The sequence below is a fragment of the Orcinus orca genome, chromosome 10 (assembly GCF_937001465.1).
Source record: "Orcinus orca chromosome 10, mOrcOrc1.1, whole genome shotgun sequence".
Taxonomy (NCBI): domain Eukaryota; kingdom Metazoa; phylum Chordata; class Mammalia; order Artiodactyla; family Delphinidae; genus Orcinus; species Orcinus orca.
The window spans coordinates 70,864,391-70,884,600 of NC_064568.1; the positions used below are offsets into that span (position 1 = coordinate 70,864,391).

General features: G+C 52.8%; 1 protein-coding gene across 1 annotated transcript in view; it reads right to left on the minus strand.

Moving 5' to 3' along the window:
* Positions 1 to 17,742, minus strand: part of KCNK5 (potassium two pore domain channel subfamily K member 5) — a 36,491-nt gene extending 18,749 nt beyond the window's left edge. The window contains exon 1 of the mRNA XM_004267643.4: positions 17,183 to 17,742. Within this exon, the coding sequence (XP_004267691.1) occupies positions 17,183 to 17,368 (186 nt within the window). The 5' untranslated portion in view covers positions 17,369 to 17,742. The remainder of the gene's footprint in view (positions 1 to 17,182) is intronic.
* Positions 17,743 to 20,210: the final 2,468 nt, after the last annotated feature.

Genomic DNA, 20,210 nt, shown 5'->3' on the forward strand with positions numbered 1-20,210 from the left:
AGCAACTGACACCCCCAGATTCCCCCTCCACGGGATGAAAGCTGCCCGCAGCCTCACCACATTCATCCCATCCGGGTACACCCACGCCCTTGGGAGAAGGATGTGGCCAACACCCTCACCTCTTACCCAGCAGAGGACAGCACCCCAGACCACCGTCAAACTGTCTCCACCCAGGGGCCCAAAAAAGGGACCCCTCCATCTGCTCCTTCCCCTCTCCCTTCACCTGCGGCTGGCAGCTCCGGGTAATAAGTAACTGCCCATCCTTGAAGGCTAGGGTTCTGATGATAAGGGATTATTAAGTCTACCCATTTATTATAATTTGTTTAAGACGACCAGATGGTTAAACTGTAAATCTCTTCACTAATGGGAAAAAAAAAGAAAGAAAGAAAGAAAAGAAAAGAAAACAGGCCGGGGGATACTAGGCGCTGGTGTTAATCCCGCATGAGAGGTGGCAGCGGAGTCTCACCATGCCTATGAAGTAACCCTCCAGGCCTGTTTATTACAAACCACCGCTTTCCCCCCAAACCTGGCCCTGCTGCCTCCAAGCATGACCCAACCCCCATGCCTCTCCACGAAGCCCCCTGCAGACCCTCCTGAGGGCCAACCACCTGTCACAAAACCCTTCCTTATTGTCTGACTCTAACCTAAATCCCCCCGGCTGCAGTCCAAGCCCATTTCCTTTGGTTCAGCCTCCAGCTGGAGACGGACAACAGCTGGTCTCCATCGTCTCTGGAATAAATTGTACAAGAAACGACCCGCGAAACGGCACAGGCATTTTGGGGTGGATTGTACTCTTTGCAGGGTGGGGAGCCTTCTGCCTCAATGGCAGATCAAATCCCAGATCAAATCTCACCGCTGGAAGACTGAGTCACAACTAGAGACAAGAGCAAAGACAGACCACGATGCTGACAACTTTGAACATCGCGAGGCCGGAGGCAAGGGGGGGTTGTGCCCTAAAGTGAAGACTCCCCAAGCCCCAGACAGCCGGACACAGATCTCTCACCACACCAGCTGCACCAGGGGCTCCGGCCACCAAGGCCCCCACCTGGAGATCACAGGGATGAGATACAAAGGGGATCCCCAAATACAGTGGGAAAGGAACAGAGCCTGATCCATGCAACCGGTGCCCCCCACCCGCCTCCCCTGCCTTTGCTGCCACAAAAGCACAAAGGCACAGCCGCCTCAGCTTTTCCACCCTGCGGGGACAGTCCCCCACCCACCTCCCATCCCCAGCTGACTGGGGCATAACCAGGGTGAAGCAACAGAGAGCCGTTTTGTGCTGAAGGTATGGAAAAGTACAGCGAGCCCTCCTCGCACAGAGAGGCTGGGCTGAGGTGAGGGGAGCTGGGGTGGGGGGTGGTTAGGAAAACCTCCCATCCTCCAACCTGGGGCCCAGGACCAGGGACGGGCTGGGCCACAGGAAATGGAAACTCTCCCGATGGCGCGTCAGGAGAGTCCTGACTCTGAGGCAGCCCCGTTGTGAAACACGGGAGGCAGAAAGGACCGGGACCAGGCCTTCAACACACACATTCTCTCACTCCCCTTCAGCCGGGCTGCAATTTTACACAAGAGCATTTTCTAAGGCTGCTGAGCCCCCTGACACCCACCCAGGCTCTGGCAGCCCTCAACCTTCCTAGGAGCACGCAGCAACATTTGACACCCACGCCTGCACAGCGTTAGCTATTCCTCAGCCCTGCAAGTCATGACCTCAGTTTCATTACTGATCAAACGGGAGTAATGCTGTCTCCCCACCAATTCACAGGGCCATGGGTCCAAAGGCTCAGCAGATGTGAACGTGAAGAGCGTGAAGTAGGTGCACCAGCAAAGCTAGAGATGCCCCTGACTTTGAACTTCTCGTTTCTAAACACCCACTGCCGTTGGGGGTAGGCTTTCCCCCAGCCTCCCGGCGCATTGTGCACGGACAGCAGAGGCTCAGAGACAGGAAAGCAAATGCCACCAGATTTCTAAGTCACGCAAGGGTCAGCAGGGGAGCGAGACCCGCTCTTCAAGTGGCTGCATCCTGTCCCCCTGCAGAACCCAGTTTCCCACGAAACACTTTGAGCGGCAGCTGGAGTGGCCACTTCTCAGGCTTGTCTAGGGAGGTCCATTTGCCCTCGCATCTGCTGAAGATGGCCACCTGGCCTGGGCTACTGTGGGCTAAACCAAAGATCTAGCAGTGGGCTTCCAGGATATGGCCTGCCCTCTGCCCCATGGGTTACCTCCCAGGAAGAGCAGGGGGACAAGAGGACAAGATGGGAACAGGGTTCCCTTCACCTTCCCTCCCACGTCGAGGCTCTGGGCATTCCCCTCTTTGGAGCCATTCCTGCCGGATACACATGCCACATCAGGCCAGATACCAGCCCCCAACACCCCTGTACAGATCTACCAACCTAAGTTAACCCAAGGAAAGATGCGACCAGGGTCCTGGGCAAGCTTTTCTCACGTTACGCAGCTCGAAGTCAGGTCGATTGATTCCTTAAGGATTTGCCGAGCACCGGCCCTGTGCCCTGATGTGGGCAAAATAAGGGAAGAGCAAGACACAGGCCCTGCCCAGGAGGGCCTTGGGTCTACCAAGAGACAGACAGGCAGATGGGAGGAGTTACAACGACAGAGGAAGACAGCACAAGAAACAGCAGACAAGGCAAGGCAAGGCCAGGACTGTCCCTGCTCAATACACACTCATCTAAGCCTGACGGGACACAGCGGGCAGGGCAGTCAGCAGACCCTGGCCAACCCGCACTGTCTGTGAACCAGACCGGTGGGGATGCTCACCTCAGAGGAGCCTGCAAGTTTCCCGGGGGGTGGGACGGGGCAACCCCCCCTTCAGGTTCTTGGCACGTCACCCTCCCCACTCCAAGGCTGCCGGCCAGCTCTGACCTCATCCACCCCAGAGCACCAAGAGAAGCCAGTGTGCCCTCAGGAACCTCGACAGGTTCCATCAGCACTCTAGCACTGCCCAAGAGAACTCTCTGTGCTGATGGGACACTATCTGAGCAGTCCCATGTGGCTACTGGGCCCCTGGACTGTGGCCCGTGTGATGGAGGAACTAAATTCAAACTTTATGAATTTTAATTAAAAATTAAACAGCCACAATAGTTAGTAATATCATGTTAAAATTAAATTAATTAGGGACCTGTGGGTGGTAATTACCGTACTGATGCAGTCAAACACAACACATCCTACCTAGGCAGGGTCTGCCTTACCCTGGACCCCTGGATTCACCCAAGCCTTGGCCGTGGTCTGCAGCATGCTCTGGGCTCTGAATTACACGCATGGTCCTGGGCTGTCCCAAATCTTTCCTGTGCTTGTGTCTTTTGTCAGTCTAAAAGGCAAGGAGGGCAAAGTCTTCCTGGGCCCCCACAGGAGTCGGAAGAGCTGGATAGACACAGAGGCTAAGACAATACTTGTCCGTGGGCCTCTGGAGGATCCCCTCCCTTGTAGGGGACCCTGACCCCAACACTGGGGACAGCCCCTGGGACTCCCCCAGCTCTGCCAGGCCTCTCCTGGGGAACCACACTCTCTCCTTGGTGACCATCAGATCGTGTCCAATCTCAAACTTCTTGGTCTGCAGACCGAAAGCCCACCTGGTTTCCCCCGTCTTTGAGACCCTTCCCCTCAAAAGTGCTCAACAGCACTGCTGCCCAGGAAGCCACCCCTCTGGCAGCTAAACTGAAAAATAACATGTTGTTTAGCAATTTCAGAAGTGACACTAGTTTTCGGAGTATGCGCCGTGAGAACCACGTTTATTTGTGCTTTGTGTACTCGCACATTAAAAACAGCCAGTGTAGAAGTGGCTGACGCTATATGCATGCATCTTACCCTTTCAGAAAATTCGATTTCTTTGCTTTAAAAGCAATACAACAGCATTTCGGAAAACTAGGGAAGCAGAGAAAGAAAAGGCATAGATAACCCTGCTTCCCGCCTTCTGTTTTCACGTCGAGTTTCAATTATTCAACGCTAACACAGCACCATGCATGAAACCAGAGTCTCCCGCTGCCCTCACCCCCGTCTTGTTTTTGTCTCACTTGAAGTCTGGCTCATAGCTCAGCCCCACTGAGAACACCAAATCGAAGCCCTGGAAACCCACCCCTGCCCCAGGGCCCCAGCAGGTGCCCCTGCTGGTCTGTCTGAGGGTCTCCTACTCCACAGGCCAGAGCCTACCAGGTCACTCAATAAGCAGGGATCAACCTGTGTGCAGTGCAGTGGTGGCTGGGAGTGGAGTGTGTACACAGATGGAAACCGGCTTTGGCAAGCGAAAATTTTAAGACACGTACACAGTGACCCCAACACAGAGCTGGTGGAAGAGATGGGGCGTCTGGCCACAGGCAGCCCTCAGCCCTGGGGCATTCCAAAGAGAGAGGGCGTGCCAAGACTGAGACCTACAAACTCTGAAGCCCTGGCATCGTGGAGACAGAAACTTCCTAGAGCAGGACTCAAAAGTGTCCCCTCATGACTCAGAAGTTGCCTTGCCCCAGCCCTGGGGAGCCAGCCCTGGGTCCAGACAGGTGCACGCCCGGGGCAGGGGTGTGGGAGGGTAGGGGGGATGCTGACGCACCTCCCCAGGCAACCTATCGACCTGTCCCAACAGAGGGCAGAGCGTCCCCACTCATGTGCCCCGTGCACGTGACGGGCAGCAGGGTGGGGGGCCGTCCCAGAGTGCTTGCTGGGTTGGGGTAGAATCTGGCCAGGCAAGGTCCCCATGGGAAGGGCCCGGGGCAGGAGTTTTCCGGATTGGAGGTGGGCGCTGGTAGTCCTGCCTTTGGGTTTTGGGGGCTGATGGGACAGAGGCCAAAGGAGAGACACAGCTTCACGGTTGGGATGTTCATTAATCATTACCCTCGTACACAGTGTGAGGTTTGGGATCCAATGGGGCAGTCGAGGGCCTCATGGGAGGGGGAAGGAGTGCAGACAAGGCACAACCCCCAGTGCAATGTGCTCTGACGTGGGGGAGAAGGAGGTGCCCAGAGAATGATGGGGCTCAAAAGAAGGCCAACTCCAGGGTCAGGGGAGCCTTCCCTGGCGGCCCCAGCCCGTGGCAACGTTTCTACCTTGGAGCACACGAGTCCCCTACAACATGCTGCACCCCTATTTAATAATCCTTCATATACACCACAGGGCCCGGCCCCAACCTCAAAGATAAGGATAATGTCTCATAATTCCCACCACCTTGAACCAGCACTGGGCATACAGCTGGCGCTAAGAGTCTAACTGGCCTTAGTGAACAAGTCCCTGGCTCAGAGAGGGGCAGTGACCTGGCCCAGTCACACAGCAAGTCAGCTGAGCCAGGCCCAGGACCTGGCTCTGTCTTGCAATCCCCAGTCCCTGGGCCACTCATCAGTAGATCTCAGGGCTGCGGCTGGAGTCTGGGGGATGGGGTGTTGAAAAGCTGATAGTCAGGACACCCTCCCTTTTCCTGCTCCCTGGGGGGTGCTGACAAGACATTACCGCATCAGCGCGCTCTGCTCAGCCCACTCAGCACTATCCCTCAGCCAGAGGCAGCCCTTCCACCCGCTGCTCCAAAGGGGGCGGGATGCTGAGGAGGGGAGGGCACCCTTCCAAAGCCAACACTGTCAGGATGCATTCCTCGACCCGGGAGGCAAGAGTTTTATTTGAACAGGAGCTATGGGGAGGGGATGGGGCTGCCGCTCTTTCTCCTCCAGTGGGTCTGAACAGGTACCATCCTGTACCCGGGGGCATGGGAGGAGCAAGAACCTTGCATCAGACTCGAGGAGCACCCAAGCCAAAAATCAACATTCAAGTCCGTGAAGGGCCTGCCCCGGGGTCCTCAGCAGGCTGCAAAATGGCCAGTCTGTCCCCAGTCACGCAGGCAGATCTGAGCAGCGCTTACACCCCAGGAGAAAGGCAAGACGAAAGCTGTTTCCTCCCAAGGTGCAGACCGCAGCGCTGCTAGGGCTTAGCCCTGGGGAAGCCAAGTCAGGGACGTGTCGCGAGTGTGGGTTTAGCTGCTGGGGCGGTAGCAGGTAATGTGTGGACTCAGACAGAAACCCTATAGCCGAGAGGCAAACTAAACCGCACCTCACTACTCCAGGTCTTTGATTCTTTCTCGAGAGCTCGGTCTCCGGGTCCCCTGACCCACAAACCTTGCAGTGAAGGGTCAGAGCCTGACAGGTCCGTAAGGATGCCAGGGGAACAGGCTGGAGGGCAGGGATGGAGCTGATGGCCTCCGCCCTGAGCTGCGGCACCTCCTTAGCTAACGCAGGTTTGTCCCGCTTTAAAACTTTTCACACTGAGAAGAGCAAACAAACCTATATATGGTCAACGCGGTCAGAACAGTGACCAGTGTCAGAACCCACAAAGGCTGAAGAGAGCAGTTCTCAGCGAAGGGTCAGTAAGCATGCACAGCCCGCTTCCGGGGAGCTGGAGCCAACAGGGCCCAAGGAGAAAACTCAGTCTCTAGGAGGGGCTGGTGGCCCAGCACAGGGGAACGCTGATTTAGGACACCACGGGGTCTAAGTGGGGCAGGGCTCTGGCTCTGGACCCAGAAGGCCTGGGTCCAGGCCACTAACTAGCTGTGTGACCTTGAATAACTTATCCGCCTCAGTTGCCTTATCTGCAAAATGAGTTTCCACGTTGTCTATGGTCCCACTGCTGGGAGTCCCCAGGGTGTGGGATGGCCCCCACCTGCCTTTCCTTCACCAGGTGCCAGCTGCAGTCACTGCTGTGGTCTGACTGCTGGAACACCTCCCTCCGCTCCACCTGCAGGGTGACTTATGTTATCAGTGGACATAGACCTGAGTTCTTGGTAAAAGTTGAAACGTGCTGTGAGTGTGCAGGGTTTCAGAATGCCTCCCCACCCTCAGGGCATGGCCTCCTGTCTGTAGCTGGGATCAAGGGTAGGGCTCCAGACAGAGGCAAGACCACACAGGGAACAGAGTCCAAATCACTTGGGCTGCTGCAAGGACTTTGGCTCTGAGTCTGGGGGAGAAGCCACAGAGGGTTTTCTGAGTCAAGCGTTCCAATCTCACTCTATCAGGAGCCCTGACTGCCATGGCAGTAATTGACTACCTTTCACCTCCTGTGGCCTCTGCTTCCAGGAAGCCTTCCCTAACTGCCCCACTTAGCTCTACCTACTCCTTTATTGTACTTGCCCCGCCCTGGTGAGCACAGTTACCTTGGAAAAGTTACATAACCCCCCGAGGTCTAGGCCTTGGCTTCAGGGCTCTAAAGGGAGGCTAGTTGGATAACCACGAAGCTCCCTTCAGCCTCCCATTTTATGATGTGCTGCCAGGAGTGGCACCCAGAGCCTGACCCTCCTCCCCCATCCCTGCCAGCCTCCAAGAAACCAGCCAACAACAGCTCCCTGGGCTCAGACACTTGGGGAGCAGGGTCCTGTGATGGGGAAACTCCCCGGGGAGACATCAGACTACTTCTGCCCCAGGCTCTGAAGGGCCTAGAAAAACTCCTTTTTTCTGAGCCTATGGTTGACGACAACTTCAACCTTTGCCTCTTATTTCAGAAAAACTCACTAGTGCGTAGGAAAGCTGGCACTCAAGGAAAGGGTGTGCTGGGGCAATTTAGGAAATCAGGCCAGTTTAGTGTAAGTGAAGTAAGTGCTCTGCACCCTAACACACATCAAGATTTTGATTTAAAGGCTGTTCAAAAGGGGATTAGAGGTGGGGTAACAAACTTGGCTTGGCGAAGAAAGGCTCTGGACCTGGGCAGGCACAGCTAGTTTAACCCAAGCTTGGCTCTAGAGACGGACTGTCCCAGCTTCTCACCAGGACTCAGTTTTCCCATATAGCGAAAGGGATGACATTTCACTGCCAGACCTCACAGAGGGCACAGGAAGGCACTTTAGGTGAGTAGGTCTGCAGAGCCCCATGGTAAGGCCAAGGGTGGGGATGTGAGGAGGGTGCAAAGCCTGGGTATCTGCATGCCCCTTAGAGGTCACCCAGGTGCTGCAGGCAACACTTCTGCTCCATCCCCTGGTGCCAACGTCCCTAGTCAGCTCTGCCCCAAGGGGTGCGCCATGGGGTAGAAAAGGCCTAATGCCTGCAGGCTGCAGTCATGCCCAAGGGCTATAGGAACACACCCTTCTCCCCTACAAACGGCCTGGCCTTCCCCCTGCTCCGCCCCCCCACCCCCCACCCCTCGTGCCCTCGTGGTTTCTGCGGTACGTGGTCTGAGGACATTCCCTGACAGGCAGGGACGGCTCATCCCCTTCACAGCAGGTCTCAAAACAGGCCTGGGCACATGGTATGTGCCTGGTAAATATCTGCACAAAGGACTGGGTCTCTGCTCTTTCTCAAGTTCCTTGAAAGCAGAAACCACCTACCCTGGGGAGGACAGGCCTGCTAGGCGGGCTCACGCAGACAGGCCTTGTTCATCCCACGGGAAAGGCGTAAGGGGACTCCTGGAGATGAACAGACCCAGAGACGCAGAGCTGTTTGCTCTGTAAAGTCCCTCAAAAGGGAGAAGATAACCTTGAGCTGGTCTTAAAGGTGAACTCATAGCGCGCCTTCCTCTTGTGTTCTCCTGTGGTCTTCACGCCCCGAGAGACAGATACCATCACTCCTACTTTCTGATGAAGCCAGGGGCTCAGGGCGCAGCTTGCAAAGGCGGTGTGAGTTTAAAGCCTGTGGCTGACCACCAGGCAACTTGGCACCGCCTCGTGAGGCTGGAAGGCTAGAAGGAGGAAATGGGCGTAAATTTTGATAAAGCCGCCCCCCTTCTGTTCTCTGGGGCCAGAGCCCGGCCTGGCTCAATTCACCCAGGTAACCACCTTGACCTGGCAGGAGGCTGGGCCCCTCATGACTAGACTAGACTCCAACCCCAAGGTCCACATGAATCTTGGCCTCCCCGTCCGAGCCAGGCACACCACTGGGCACCCGGGGGCCCAACAGACACATTCTGAGCCAGTCACTTACTGAGCTAGGAACTGGGTAGGGAGACATGGCGCTGCCCACACAGGGCTCCTGCAGTCTAGCTGGGCCTAATTTAACAGGCTCTCCAAGCCTTCTTGAATGAAAGGCTGAACTTACTCCCAAGAAGCAGAGTCCAGAGAGGTGAAGTCTGACCAGGGTCACACAGCACAAACCAGTACTGTGGGGAGAATCAGAATCCGTGTTAGAATCAGCTTTTCCCTGCACAGTGGTTCAGATAAGGGTTTCCCGGCCCCAGCTCCAGCCCCAAGCACTGGTCACACAGACAAAGGGAGGGGCTCCGCTGTGTCCTCCTCAGCTGCTGTGGCCTACAATACCCCTGGCAGCCCACAGGGCCCGCCACCAGTCTACAGGAACAGCCAAACTGGCCCTGCCCCCCAGGTGAGCCCCTCCCCACACAGCTTCTAGCCTAGCCTGGGGGCAAGGCTCTCCCTAATGGGAGGTGTCAGCTAGGCAACCTTAGCCAGATTACAGTGGCCATGGGAGGTGACAACAGCCAGAAGTACACAATACTGCCTAAATAGTTCGGCAGGAAACCCAAATATTTAGCTAGGAGGGGAAAAACAGAATGGACACTTCAAAGGCAATCCAAGGGACCTGGCCAGCAAGGGCCTATTGAGAGGGGAGATGGGTGGTGTCTGGCCCCAGGGAGAGCACAACTCTGACCCCACATCCTGTGTGACCACCCTCCGGGGATGGTACCCATGAGGCCACCTGGACCCAGGAATCCTCTGGAAGGGAAGAGTTTTAACAAACGCCTGGGATAAGCCAGGACTGTGCAGAGAAAGCCTGGTCCCCTTTCTGCAGAGGAGGGAGCAGGGCTCTGCTGGAAGGGAAGAGGAAATACACCTTCCACTGAGGGAGGGGCTGGGTGAATGTGCAGGAAATGGAAAATGGTGGGGACTCCACCAGGAGTTTTGGTGGGTTTTATCATCTGTGTCTCCATCTGAGTCTCCATGTGGGGCTTGAACTGGGCGTCAGGAACAGCACCACCCCACCCCCGACCCTAGAGAGACGGGGTGTCAGAGAACAGCTAACACATAGCAAATCACCAGTTGCACGTGTCAGGCACTCAGTCAAATGTGGATTCTGCAGGCATGAGGGCAATACTGAACTATTGTCCCATTTCACAGACTAGGAGACTGACTTGCTCAAGGCCCCAAGGCTAAGTAATCAGCCAGCCACACAGAGAACCACCCGATGCACCCTAAGGCTCTGAAGACACCATTTTCCCACCTCTAGGCCTTTGCTGCTTGTTTTCGCCACCTTTCTGGCTCACATCGAGCAGAATGGTTCAGAGTGTGGGCTCTGGGTTCAAATCCACATTCTTCCACTTCCTAGCTGTACAGCCTCGGGCAAATGAGTGAACTCGAACTATCCATTCTGTTGCTCCTGCCCTGAGGTGGTGCTGGTAAGAGTACCTCCAGCAAAGGGTTGCTGTGAGGATTATGAGACGATGCACATAAACAGTTCCCACTGCCTGTGGTGAAGCAAGTGCTCAGTAACCGTTAGCTGGAATCACCCCCACCTCCGGCCCCCAATCCCTGCCCACTCCCATCACTTCTACCTCCTGGCTCTACCTCCACTCCTGGTCAGGCCCCAAGGCTCTGCAGTCAGCAAGGAAGGGTGAATTTTAGCCTCTGGCTAGCCATGTAGCCCTGGGCAAACTCCTTGGCCTCCGTTTCCTAGACAATGGGCAGAGAAGTAACACCTCACCCACAGGACAGGTTCAACAGGTAAAGAACCAGCCTGGCACATGGGAGGTACGCAGCAGAGAGCTCCCAGGGGCTGCAGCTCACACCACCCATCCCTCCTGGCTGCCTCAAATTCCCCCTTCTTTAAGCTCGAGAGCAGAAATTAATCTCTCAACAGTATATGCTTGGAAGCTCCAGGTGTACCTGCCAATGTCAGGTAACAAGCTCCTCACCTGTCTTTCTCTAGAGTAGGGGCTCTCTGAGGGCAGGGGCTATGTTTTGTTCAGAGCCAGATGCCCCCACAGGCCACAGGGTTCTACAGGCCTCAGGAAACAGGAACCGAATCCTCTGAGGCCCTCTGACCCTCGTCCATCTCTCCAGCCTCACCATATGCAACCCATCACTGGGCACCAGGACTACATTTTTCCTCATTTCACCACTGTGGCCCTGTTTCTCTCCCCAACTAGATTGAGCTCCCGAGGGCTAAAGCCCCACCTGGTTTCTGAGGCTTCAGTGCACACAGAAGGGACAGCTGGCAGGGAGGGACCCCTCTGTGATCCCCTAACTTTGCCCAGGTCTCTGAGGTTTGGGGGCCAGATTAACTGCTCACAAAAAGCCGAGATGCCTCAGGCAGAGCTGTACAGAGCTGGAGCACACTGCCCGCACTGTTACCTACAGAAGCAAAGAAGGTATAATCTGGGGAGGTCATCAAATGGAGGGGACCCAGACCTGGACCTCCCAAGGGGTTCATGGAAGGAAGACAGAGGGACCCTAACTGCAAGCTGGGTGTGAGGGAGTGCGGGTGGGCTCTTTTGGGGGAGGTGCTGTGAGCTCTGTGGGCTTTTGGGGAAAGACCCACACTCCAACACATTGGAAGGAGAAAGGGAGGAGGCATCCTTATCAGAACACCCATAGGGTGAAACGATCAGCCCACAGAAACAGCCGATAATTTAGAGTAGAATACTCTACTTCTTTTAAGTTGCAGCAAACAGCTGTGAAGGAAGAGGAAACTTTCTGAAATGCTGTTCACTCCCCTACTTGAAAATTGCAAAAATTTGGTGAGTTCAAATTCTTTGGCTAAACCCAGAGAGCTTCGTCATCTGGCCCTCACCCCTCTGCCCCCTGGCTGCAATACAGGACCATCGTGCAGTTTTACACCTCCCTGCGGGCTGCGGTGAAGAAAGAGCCACCCTCCTATCCTCCCTTCTCTCTCCAGCTTTTTAAAAAGGTGGTTGATCTATACCTAGACGTGGAGCTGCCGGATCATATGGTGGTTCTATTTTTAATTTTTTTAAGGAACCTCTGTATGGTCTTCTTTGGTGGATGCACCATTTTACACAAAAAGACAAATACTATACGATTCCACTTATAAGATACCTGAAGTAGTCAGCTTCACAGAAACAGAAAGTAGAATGGTAGTTACCAGGGCCTGGGGAGAGGGGGAAAGGGGAGTTGTTTAACAGGTCTAGAGTTTCAGTTTTGCAAGTTGAAAAAATTGTGGAGATCTGCTTCACAATAATGTGAATATACGTACCACTACTGAACAGCACTCAGAAAAGGTGAAGGAGGTAAACTTTGTTATGTATTTTTCACTATAATTAAAAAAAAAAGTCAGTTGACCTTTCTCCCGCACTAAGGTCTTCCTGACTCTATGCTCACCACACTTGTGCGTGGATGGCCCCATCACACAGTAGGGGCATCTAGGAGGTGAGTGGCAGCAGCAGCTAACGCGTGATGAGCCTTGCTATGTGCCAAGCACTGTTCTAAGCAACCCGTGAGGGTGATATGACGGCATGACCCAGTGCCTGGAGGGTGACTCTTTCAGCAACAGGAAGGGGCCTGCAGTAGCGAGGTGAGTGGCACGTGAACAAAGATCCTGCGGAGGGCAGGGTGTCCTTTTATCCATGTCAACCCACCCTTGTGGGGAGGATCGACAGGTCAGGGCTCCTCCACTTATTCCAGGGGTTCAGAGGGACTCTCAGCAAAATCTCCAAGGGGATTCACCTCTACCTTCTCCGCTCCCCAAAAGGAACACCAGGAGGTGAACCTATTGCACACGCCTACCTCATCTGACCTCTCTCTATCACCCCAGTTCAGGCCAGTCAAGTGGTTCCTGAGGTACCACTAAGATCTAGCATCTCAATTTGTACAAAGACTCTCTTGGGGGTTCTGTCTCAGCAGTCCGGCTTCCCCGTTCCCCAAAGCCTGGTACTTCCCTGCCCCCCACTCCCCCCACCCCACAGACATAAAGAGTTCAGAGGCTGAGGCCAACCTAACAGCAAACAACCAAGTTCAAGATGAAAGCTCTTGACCTGGGGTCACAGCCAGCCAAGCACAGCATCCAAAACCAGAGGATTGTGTTTCTTTTAAATGCCAGACTATAAATAGAGCAAAACCTGAGGAAAATACTTAGAAGCAGCAGTCATCACCTCCCCTACACCCCCTCCTATAGGACTCCCCCCGCCCCCACTAGAACATTTCAACACTTGCTAATCTCTGCCCTCAATAAGCCTCTATTACTGTGCCATCTGTAATCATCCTAAGGGCTCTAGTAAAACTCTCAAAACGATTCAATAAAAATTCACCTTAACTGTTAAAACTAACCAGAGTAGTTAACTAGAGCAGATTTATCGATTGGAGAATTTTTTTGTTTTGACTGCCCTCAACTTTGAGCGGAACATAAATAAGAAAATGAGCCTTTAGGAAGGAACCTCTTTCTTCTATTTCCTTTCAAAAACCCACCTTCTCCACTTTCCATTTCTGCAGTCTTAGACAGTGAGAGTTCCATTTCGAATGAATGACCCAGAGGCCTCCGTGATTCTGGATAATCAAAAGATCTATTGTGTTCCCTTTACATACAAAGGCAGTTAAGTGAACCAGCGCGCTTTCCAATTTCCAGCAAGGTTTGAAACAAAAGAGGTTTTCATGTTAACCCTCGGTTCCCCCCAAAATTCAAGTCATGTGCCCCGTATGAGCATTTTGGTCAGATGTAATTTAACTACATGATCCATAGTTATATTTCTTTAAGTTTTAGGAGGAGGATTGGCGTTAATAACAGGATGTCAGAACCTCAAAATTGGAATTAGCCTTATTACTATGGACTGGAACATGTGTAGGGGAGTACGAAGGGCCCAGAAAATAAAAGGAGAGAGGTCTGGCACACACGGAAAACCTCAGAATAGGACAATGTGGGTTAGAGGCCAGCAGGATCGAAGAGGCGTCCGGGAACAGGACAGCTACATGCGCAGTTTAAGAAAACCCAATGAGGGATGGGGTGTGCCAGCGAAAGGCAGGGCTTGGGGCGACCGCTACCGCACCCCCAAAGGAGAAGTGGGGTGGGGTGGACTGCTGCTTATTTCAGTAAGGGAGGAGGTGTGGCTCAGCCAGGCACAACACAGGAGACACCTGCGTGCCCATGCCTGTTCTAGGGGAAAGAGAAAATAGAATTTCCCAGCAGACCAGAGAGTCCAGCTGAACCAATTTACTAAGCTCACTGACAGACGCACCATTCAACAGCTTCATATGCCTAAGGGGGAGGGCAAGGGTGTACGAGAAGCAGGCTCTGGAGGCGGACTGCCTGGGTCCCACCCCAGCCTGTGCCCTCCTGGTAACTCCCCTGGGCTTCAGTTTCCTTATCTGAACACCTAAGGGTGCTGTAAAGAGTACCCGACTAATAAAGCACCTAGCAAGTTGCCCTAGTCAACGTGTCCTCAATGTGTGCAGCGAGGGAGGCTGGCACTCCTCAGTTTCACCTATACACACCCAACGCCTAACGCTTCCACATCACTTGACCCTCACCAGACCCCCATTTTGCATATGAGGAAAGAGACGCAAAGTTAAATGGTCTGATGGGTAAATGGCCAAGCCGGATGGCAAAACCAGCCTGCGCCCTCTCATAAAATGCCGATGACCGCCTACAGCGCCCAACACGCTAGGCGCTTGGTCAATGCCAAATCCCCTTGTGGGGGCCTCTGCAATTTAGGAGGAGGCTGGGGGAGCGGGTCACCAGCACCTGCAGGAGCAGGCTTGAGAGCAAAAGGGTTCAGGATGGTTCTGAGGGCAGGAAGAAGGGGCGGCCACGTGGTCCGAGGCCAATGGGGCGCTGAGCCTTTGAAAGTCAGCCTCCGCCTCAGTTCAACCACAGCATGAACAGGGAGGAAGCACCTGACAACTCAGGGACTATTTCCAAAGATCTAAAGAAAGGTGCCTTAACTCCCTTTCTCACGCCTTTGAAAGTACATACACAATTTCCACTCTAAGAAAAACCCCAACCCAGGCTGCACCCCACCCCCTCCCAACAGCCTTTCCCGGGGAGGGGGGGTGGGCCCCTACCCCAGGAATTCCCAACTGAGGGACTTTCTTCAGGATTACAAAGGTGATTATTCAGAACCTGATAAAACACAGAACTCAGTGGAAAATGCAGGAGCAGCCAGATGGGAAAGAAGATTTTTGAGTTTCATTTTTCCTTAAACCAATTTCCTGTGGCCTGCAGCAGTGCCCCAAGTCCCAGATCAGCAAGCGAAGCCAGGCAGGTTTCTGCAGACTGAAAGTGATGCTAGCGAAATGCTTCCACTGGTTCATTCTCATTTCTGGGGTTCTTCCTATGAAGGGAGGGGATTCGCCAAGTTGCAGATGGCTTGAGAGGTTGGCTGGGGATGGGGACAGGCCTGTCCATAATCACCTCCAAATCAGACGGGCCTGATACCCAAATCCTTTTCCTAAAGCTACCTGCCGGCTTTTGGGGGGTAATCGCTGGCGGGTTTAAAAGGACCTCAAAATACCAGGCATCTTGCTTGCTCCTTAAGAAAGCTTAAGACACCTCAAGAAAGCTGCCTAACCTCCAAAGCTATAACCACCAGCTGCACCCGGCTGCCTCACCCCGACCCCCCCCTCCTTTTCCCTTCTCCTCCTGTTTTGAACTTTATTTTCCCACATTCAGCCTTGAATTCTTTCCTTCCTTCCCCTGCAGTAGCGGAGAAGAGGCAAACACTTCGAGGGCAGCTCGATTCTTTATCATCCCCGCCTGCCTTCTTCCCCCTCTAAACAAAGCCCTGGAGCCAAGTAAACAGCAACGCGTTCTCCAGAGGAATTGTTTCCTCAAGGGAAATTATAAAGTGACCCTCCCTCCCCAACACACACACACAGGGCAGACACCCATCTCAAGGAAGGCAGAGCTGCCCAGAACTCCTGCTATCAGGAGCTAAAACACCCTACTCCCTTCCGAAGCTCATACTACCACCAGCCTCACCTACCAACGGCCCCCGCCCTGGGAACTGCTCCCGGACAGGAGGGTCCCCACTAAAATCCAACACCCAACCTTCTGGCCTAAACCTCCCCTTCTACTGGCTCCTAAGAGGACACGACTTTATTTGCCCGGCTGCTAGCAGGCACCTATATGCTCACCTGTGGGAATGTCCGTCGATTTGGGGACAAAAAGGGGGTACCACAGACGAGATACCTACACATTTCTTCCCATTTTGCATACGGGCTGTTGAGGCCAGAAAAATGAGAGACAACTACACAGCCATAAAGGGCTGGGGAGCCACAGCAGTTTAAAGATTGTTTCTCATCAAACTTCCTTTCTGGCATCTTTTACTCCAAGAGAAATGTAACACCTTGGACAATATCTCTACTCCACCTCACAACCTAGAGCCTTCACGGGCTCTTACCCAGGTCTGGTCGTTCCACTGGAGGGAGGCCATCCCTGCAGGCCAAGAAGCGTGAATGGTTGAGGCCAAGAACCTTCGAGAAACTGGGGTAGAAGTCTTCGATCCCCAAACAAGCCCCACAGTTTATCCACGTGAGATCAATGCCATCCATAGGGCATATGAACCAATGCCTACATGGAGGAGAAACTCTCCCACAACCTCCCATTCTATACAACCTCTCTGCCCGCCGCCCCACCCCCATCCCGCCCCGTCCCCCGAAGAGGGGCTCTCCGAGTGTTGTTCTTTTGTTCAACCTGTTACTTTCACAAAGTTGAACTCCGAGCCCTTCGGGGATGTCTCCGCGAGATAAGCTCTCCCGGAAGCCTGCGCGCGTCCCCAGCATTCTAGCCACCAGCCCGCATCCCGGGGACTCAGGCCCGACAGAGCCCCGGACCCCCCCCCGCTCCCGAGCCCTGCGGGGGCGGGGGAGCCTCGCGCCACTCCGCCGGGCTGGTGAAGAAACGCCGAAAAAAGCCGGCCGGGTGCCGCACTTGGCCCCGGAGCTGGGAGGTAGAGACGCGAGGAGGCGGCACCCGGCGGGTCTCCCGAACTCTGGGAGCGTCTCCAAGGAAAGACAAACGCCTTTATCCGCCCCACAGCCTCCTCCAACCAGGGAGGTACCCGCACGCCCACACCGAGCCACTGCGGGCCCTGGTTCACCCGGGGGTCAAGCCTAAGTTCTTCCCTCCGGACAAACTGGGTTCCAAAGTCTCCGCGCGCGTGGGAGACTCCTGCGCCCACGGGTGAACGGCAGATTCCAGCAGTCAGACTCATGGGGAGACATCCTCTCCGGTCACCCCGGGACCACCCACAGGGAGTGAGGGTTATCCAAAGCCGCGAGGCGCTCCCCTTCAGCACTTCTAAACCTCCAGCTCACCTGCAGAATCTTGTCCAGGCCCTCCTGGCCCAGGCACGGGAACTCCTTGAGCAGATGCAGTTTCTGCGTATAGTAGTTTTTCTTGGCCTCTTTCCAATGCGGCTCCTCCAGCACCTCGAAGATCGCCGCCCCGATGGCCAGGTAGAAGATGATGGCCGAGGTGAGCAGAGGGCCCCGGTCCACCATGGCTCCCGAGAGGCCACCTCCTGGAGAATGAGAATGCCTCAGCTAACCCCAGCGGCTCCCGGTCTCACCCGCCCTCCAGCCTCTGGAAACAGCTGTTTGAATTTGGAGCTCCGCATGCGCAGTGCCCCGTTCAACCCGGCGCCGCTCCACCGACACAGTTGCCCCTGCAAGTTGGCCCACTGAGCGCAGGGAACTGTGCGGGACCTCCTCACGCGGGCCAGAGGTGGGCGGACACCAAGGGGGCCGAGGGGGCACCCTGGACCGCGGGAGCTAAAGCAGCTGGGTGAACCCAAGGCCGAACTCCCGGAGACACGTGCGCCGCTTCTCCGCGCGCCACAACAGTGTGCGCCGCGCCCGCCTCCGCGCGCCTCTTTAACCCGGGCCTGTTGCGCTCTGCCCGTGGAGGAGGGGCCCGATGAGGGCCCGCCCCCGTGCAGGCCCCGCCCCGTGCAGGCCCCGCGGCTGGTCCCAGAGTTACCGCTAGGTGCGCGCTGGAAGCAGTTGCGGACCATGTTCGCTCCCCCAGGGCCGCCGCCAGGGTAGGCTACGCGCCCCGCATGCTCGGAGGCGTTGTGGTCTCTTGGACTCACGTTTCTTACTAGTGATGGTGTATTAACTAAAATGAATGTGTACCTAATGACTGGGGTCAGGAAGTTATTGCTATTGTTATTTTCATTATAAGCCAGTTTTCATTTATTGATGTTTCTGCCAAGAAAGCTTGATTCTCGGTCTTTCTGCCTCACACACCTTCCTGTAAGACTGGGGAAAGGACGTTAGAAAGGGACCGGAGAAAGTCAGAGGATATTAGGAACTAAACCAGTCACAAAGGTGTGACTCCTTCCTCTCACCCCAGTCTCACCTGCCCTGGTGAACATCTGAGAAAGAGCAGTCAGAGGCAGCACTGTTCATATCCCTCCCCACAAACGCACTGCAATTCTACAAGAAACACTTGATGTCTGTCATACTCACAAGCATATTTAAAATTGCAAACACCCTGCCCCAGACACATAAACACACACACTCCTTATCCCCCTTGTTGGTCTTATTTTCCTCCTGGCAATAAATTCCCTCTAATATAAAACACTAAAATGATGACAGCTCGGGGGTGGAGTCTGGATTGTTTGATGACATATCCCCAGTGCTTGTTATATAGCAAACACTCAAATATCTGTGCAGTGGAGTGAATAAATTCATGAATTTGTCAAAGACATATTTGTCAAAAGCACACACGCAATGGAAGTCCTAGCCAGAGCACTTAGGCAAGAAAAAGAAATAAAAGACATCCAAGCTGGAAAAAAAAGAAGTAAAATTGTCACTATTTGCAGATGACATGATATTATTTATATATAAAAAACCCTAAAGATTCCATCAAAAAACTGCTAGAACTAATTAACAAATTTAGTAAGGTTTCAGGATACAAAATCAATATACAAAATATGTTGTGTTCCCATACACTAACAATGAACTATCAGAAAGGGAAATAAAGAAAACAATTCTATTTATTGCATCAAAAAGAATAAAATACCTAGGAATAAACTTAACCAATAGGGTGAAAGACATGTACACTGAAAACTGTAAGACATTGATGAAAGGAACTGAAGAAGACACAATTAAATGGAAAGATATCCTGTGCTTATGGATTGGAACAATTAATATTATTAAAATTTCCGTAGTACTGAAAGCAATCTCCAGATTCAATGCAATCCTTACTGAAATTCCAATGGCATTTTCCACAGAAATAGAACAATCCTAAAATTTGTATGTAACCACAAAAGACCCAGAATAGGCAAAGCAATCTTAAGAAAGAAGAACAAAGCTGGAAGCAACACACTTCCTGATTTCAAACAATATTACAAAGCTATAGTAATCAAAACAGTAAAGTATTGGCATTACGAGCAACTTATGAATCAATGGAACAGAAAAGAGAGCCCAGAAATAAGCCCACAAAATTAACATGGTCAATTAATTTACAATAAAGGAGTCAAGGATATACAATGGAGAAAGGATAGTCTCTTCAATAAATGGTGTTGGGGAAACTGGACAGCCACATGCAAAAGAATGAAACTAGACTACTATCTTATACCATACACAAAGATTAACTCAAAATGGATTAAAGATTTGAATATAAGACCTGAAACCATAAAACTCCTAGAAGAAAACATAGGTGGTAAGCTCCTTGACATCAGGTCATAATTTTTTGGATCTGACTCCAAAAGCCGAGGCAGCAAAAGCAAAAATAAACTGGTGGGACTACATCAAACTAAAATGTTTCTGCACAGCAAAGGAGATCATCAACAATGAAAAGGCAACCGTTTGAATCAAGAAAACGTTTGCAAATCATGTATCTGATTTGCAGATATTTGCAGATATTTTGTATATCCAAAATATATAAAGAACTCATACAATTCAATATCAACAAGAACAAACAATTCAATTAAAAAGTGGACAGAGCATCTGAATAGACATTGTTCCAAAGAAGACATACAGATGGCCAACAGGTACATGAAAAGATGCTTAACATCACTAATCATTAGAGAAATGCAAATCAAAACCACAGTGAGATATCACCTCACACCTGTCAGAGTGGTTATCATCAAAAAGACAACAAATAGAAGCTGAAACTAACATACCATTGTAAAGCAATTATACTCCAATAAAGATGTTAAAAATTAAAAAAAAAAAAAAATTAAAAAAAAAAAAAAAAGACAACAAATAACAAGTGTTGGCCAGTATGTGGATAAAAGGGAACCCTGTGCACTGTTGATAGGAATGTAAATTGATGCAGCCACTGTGGAAGACAGTATGGCTGCTCCTCAAAAAGTTAAAAATAGAACTACCATAT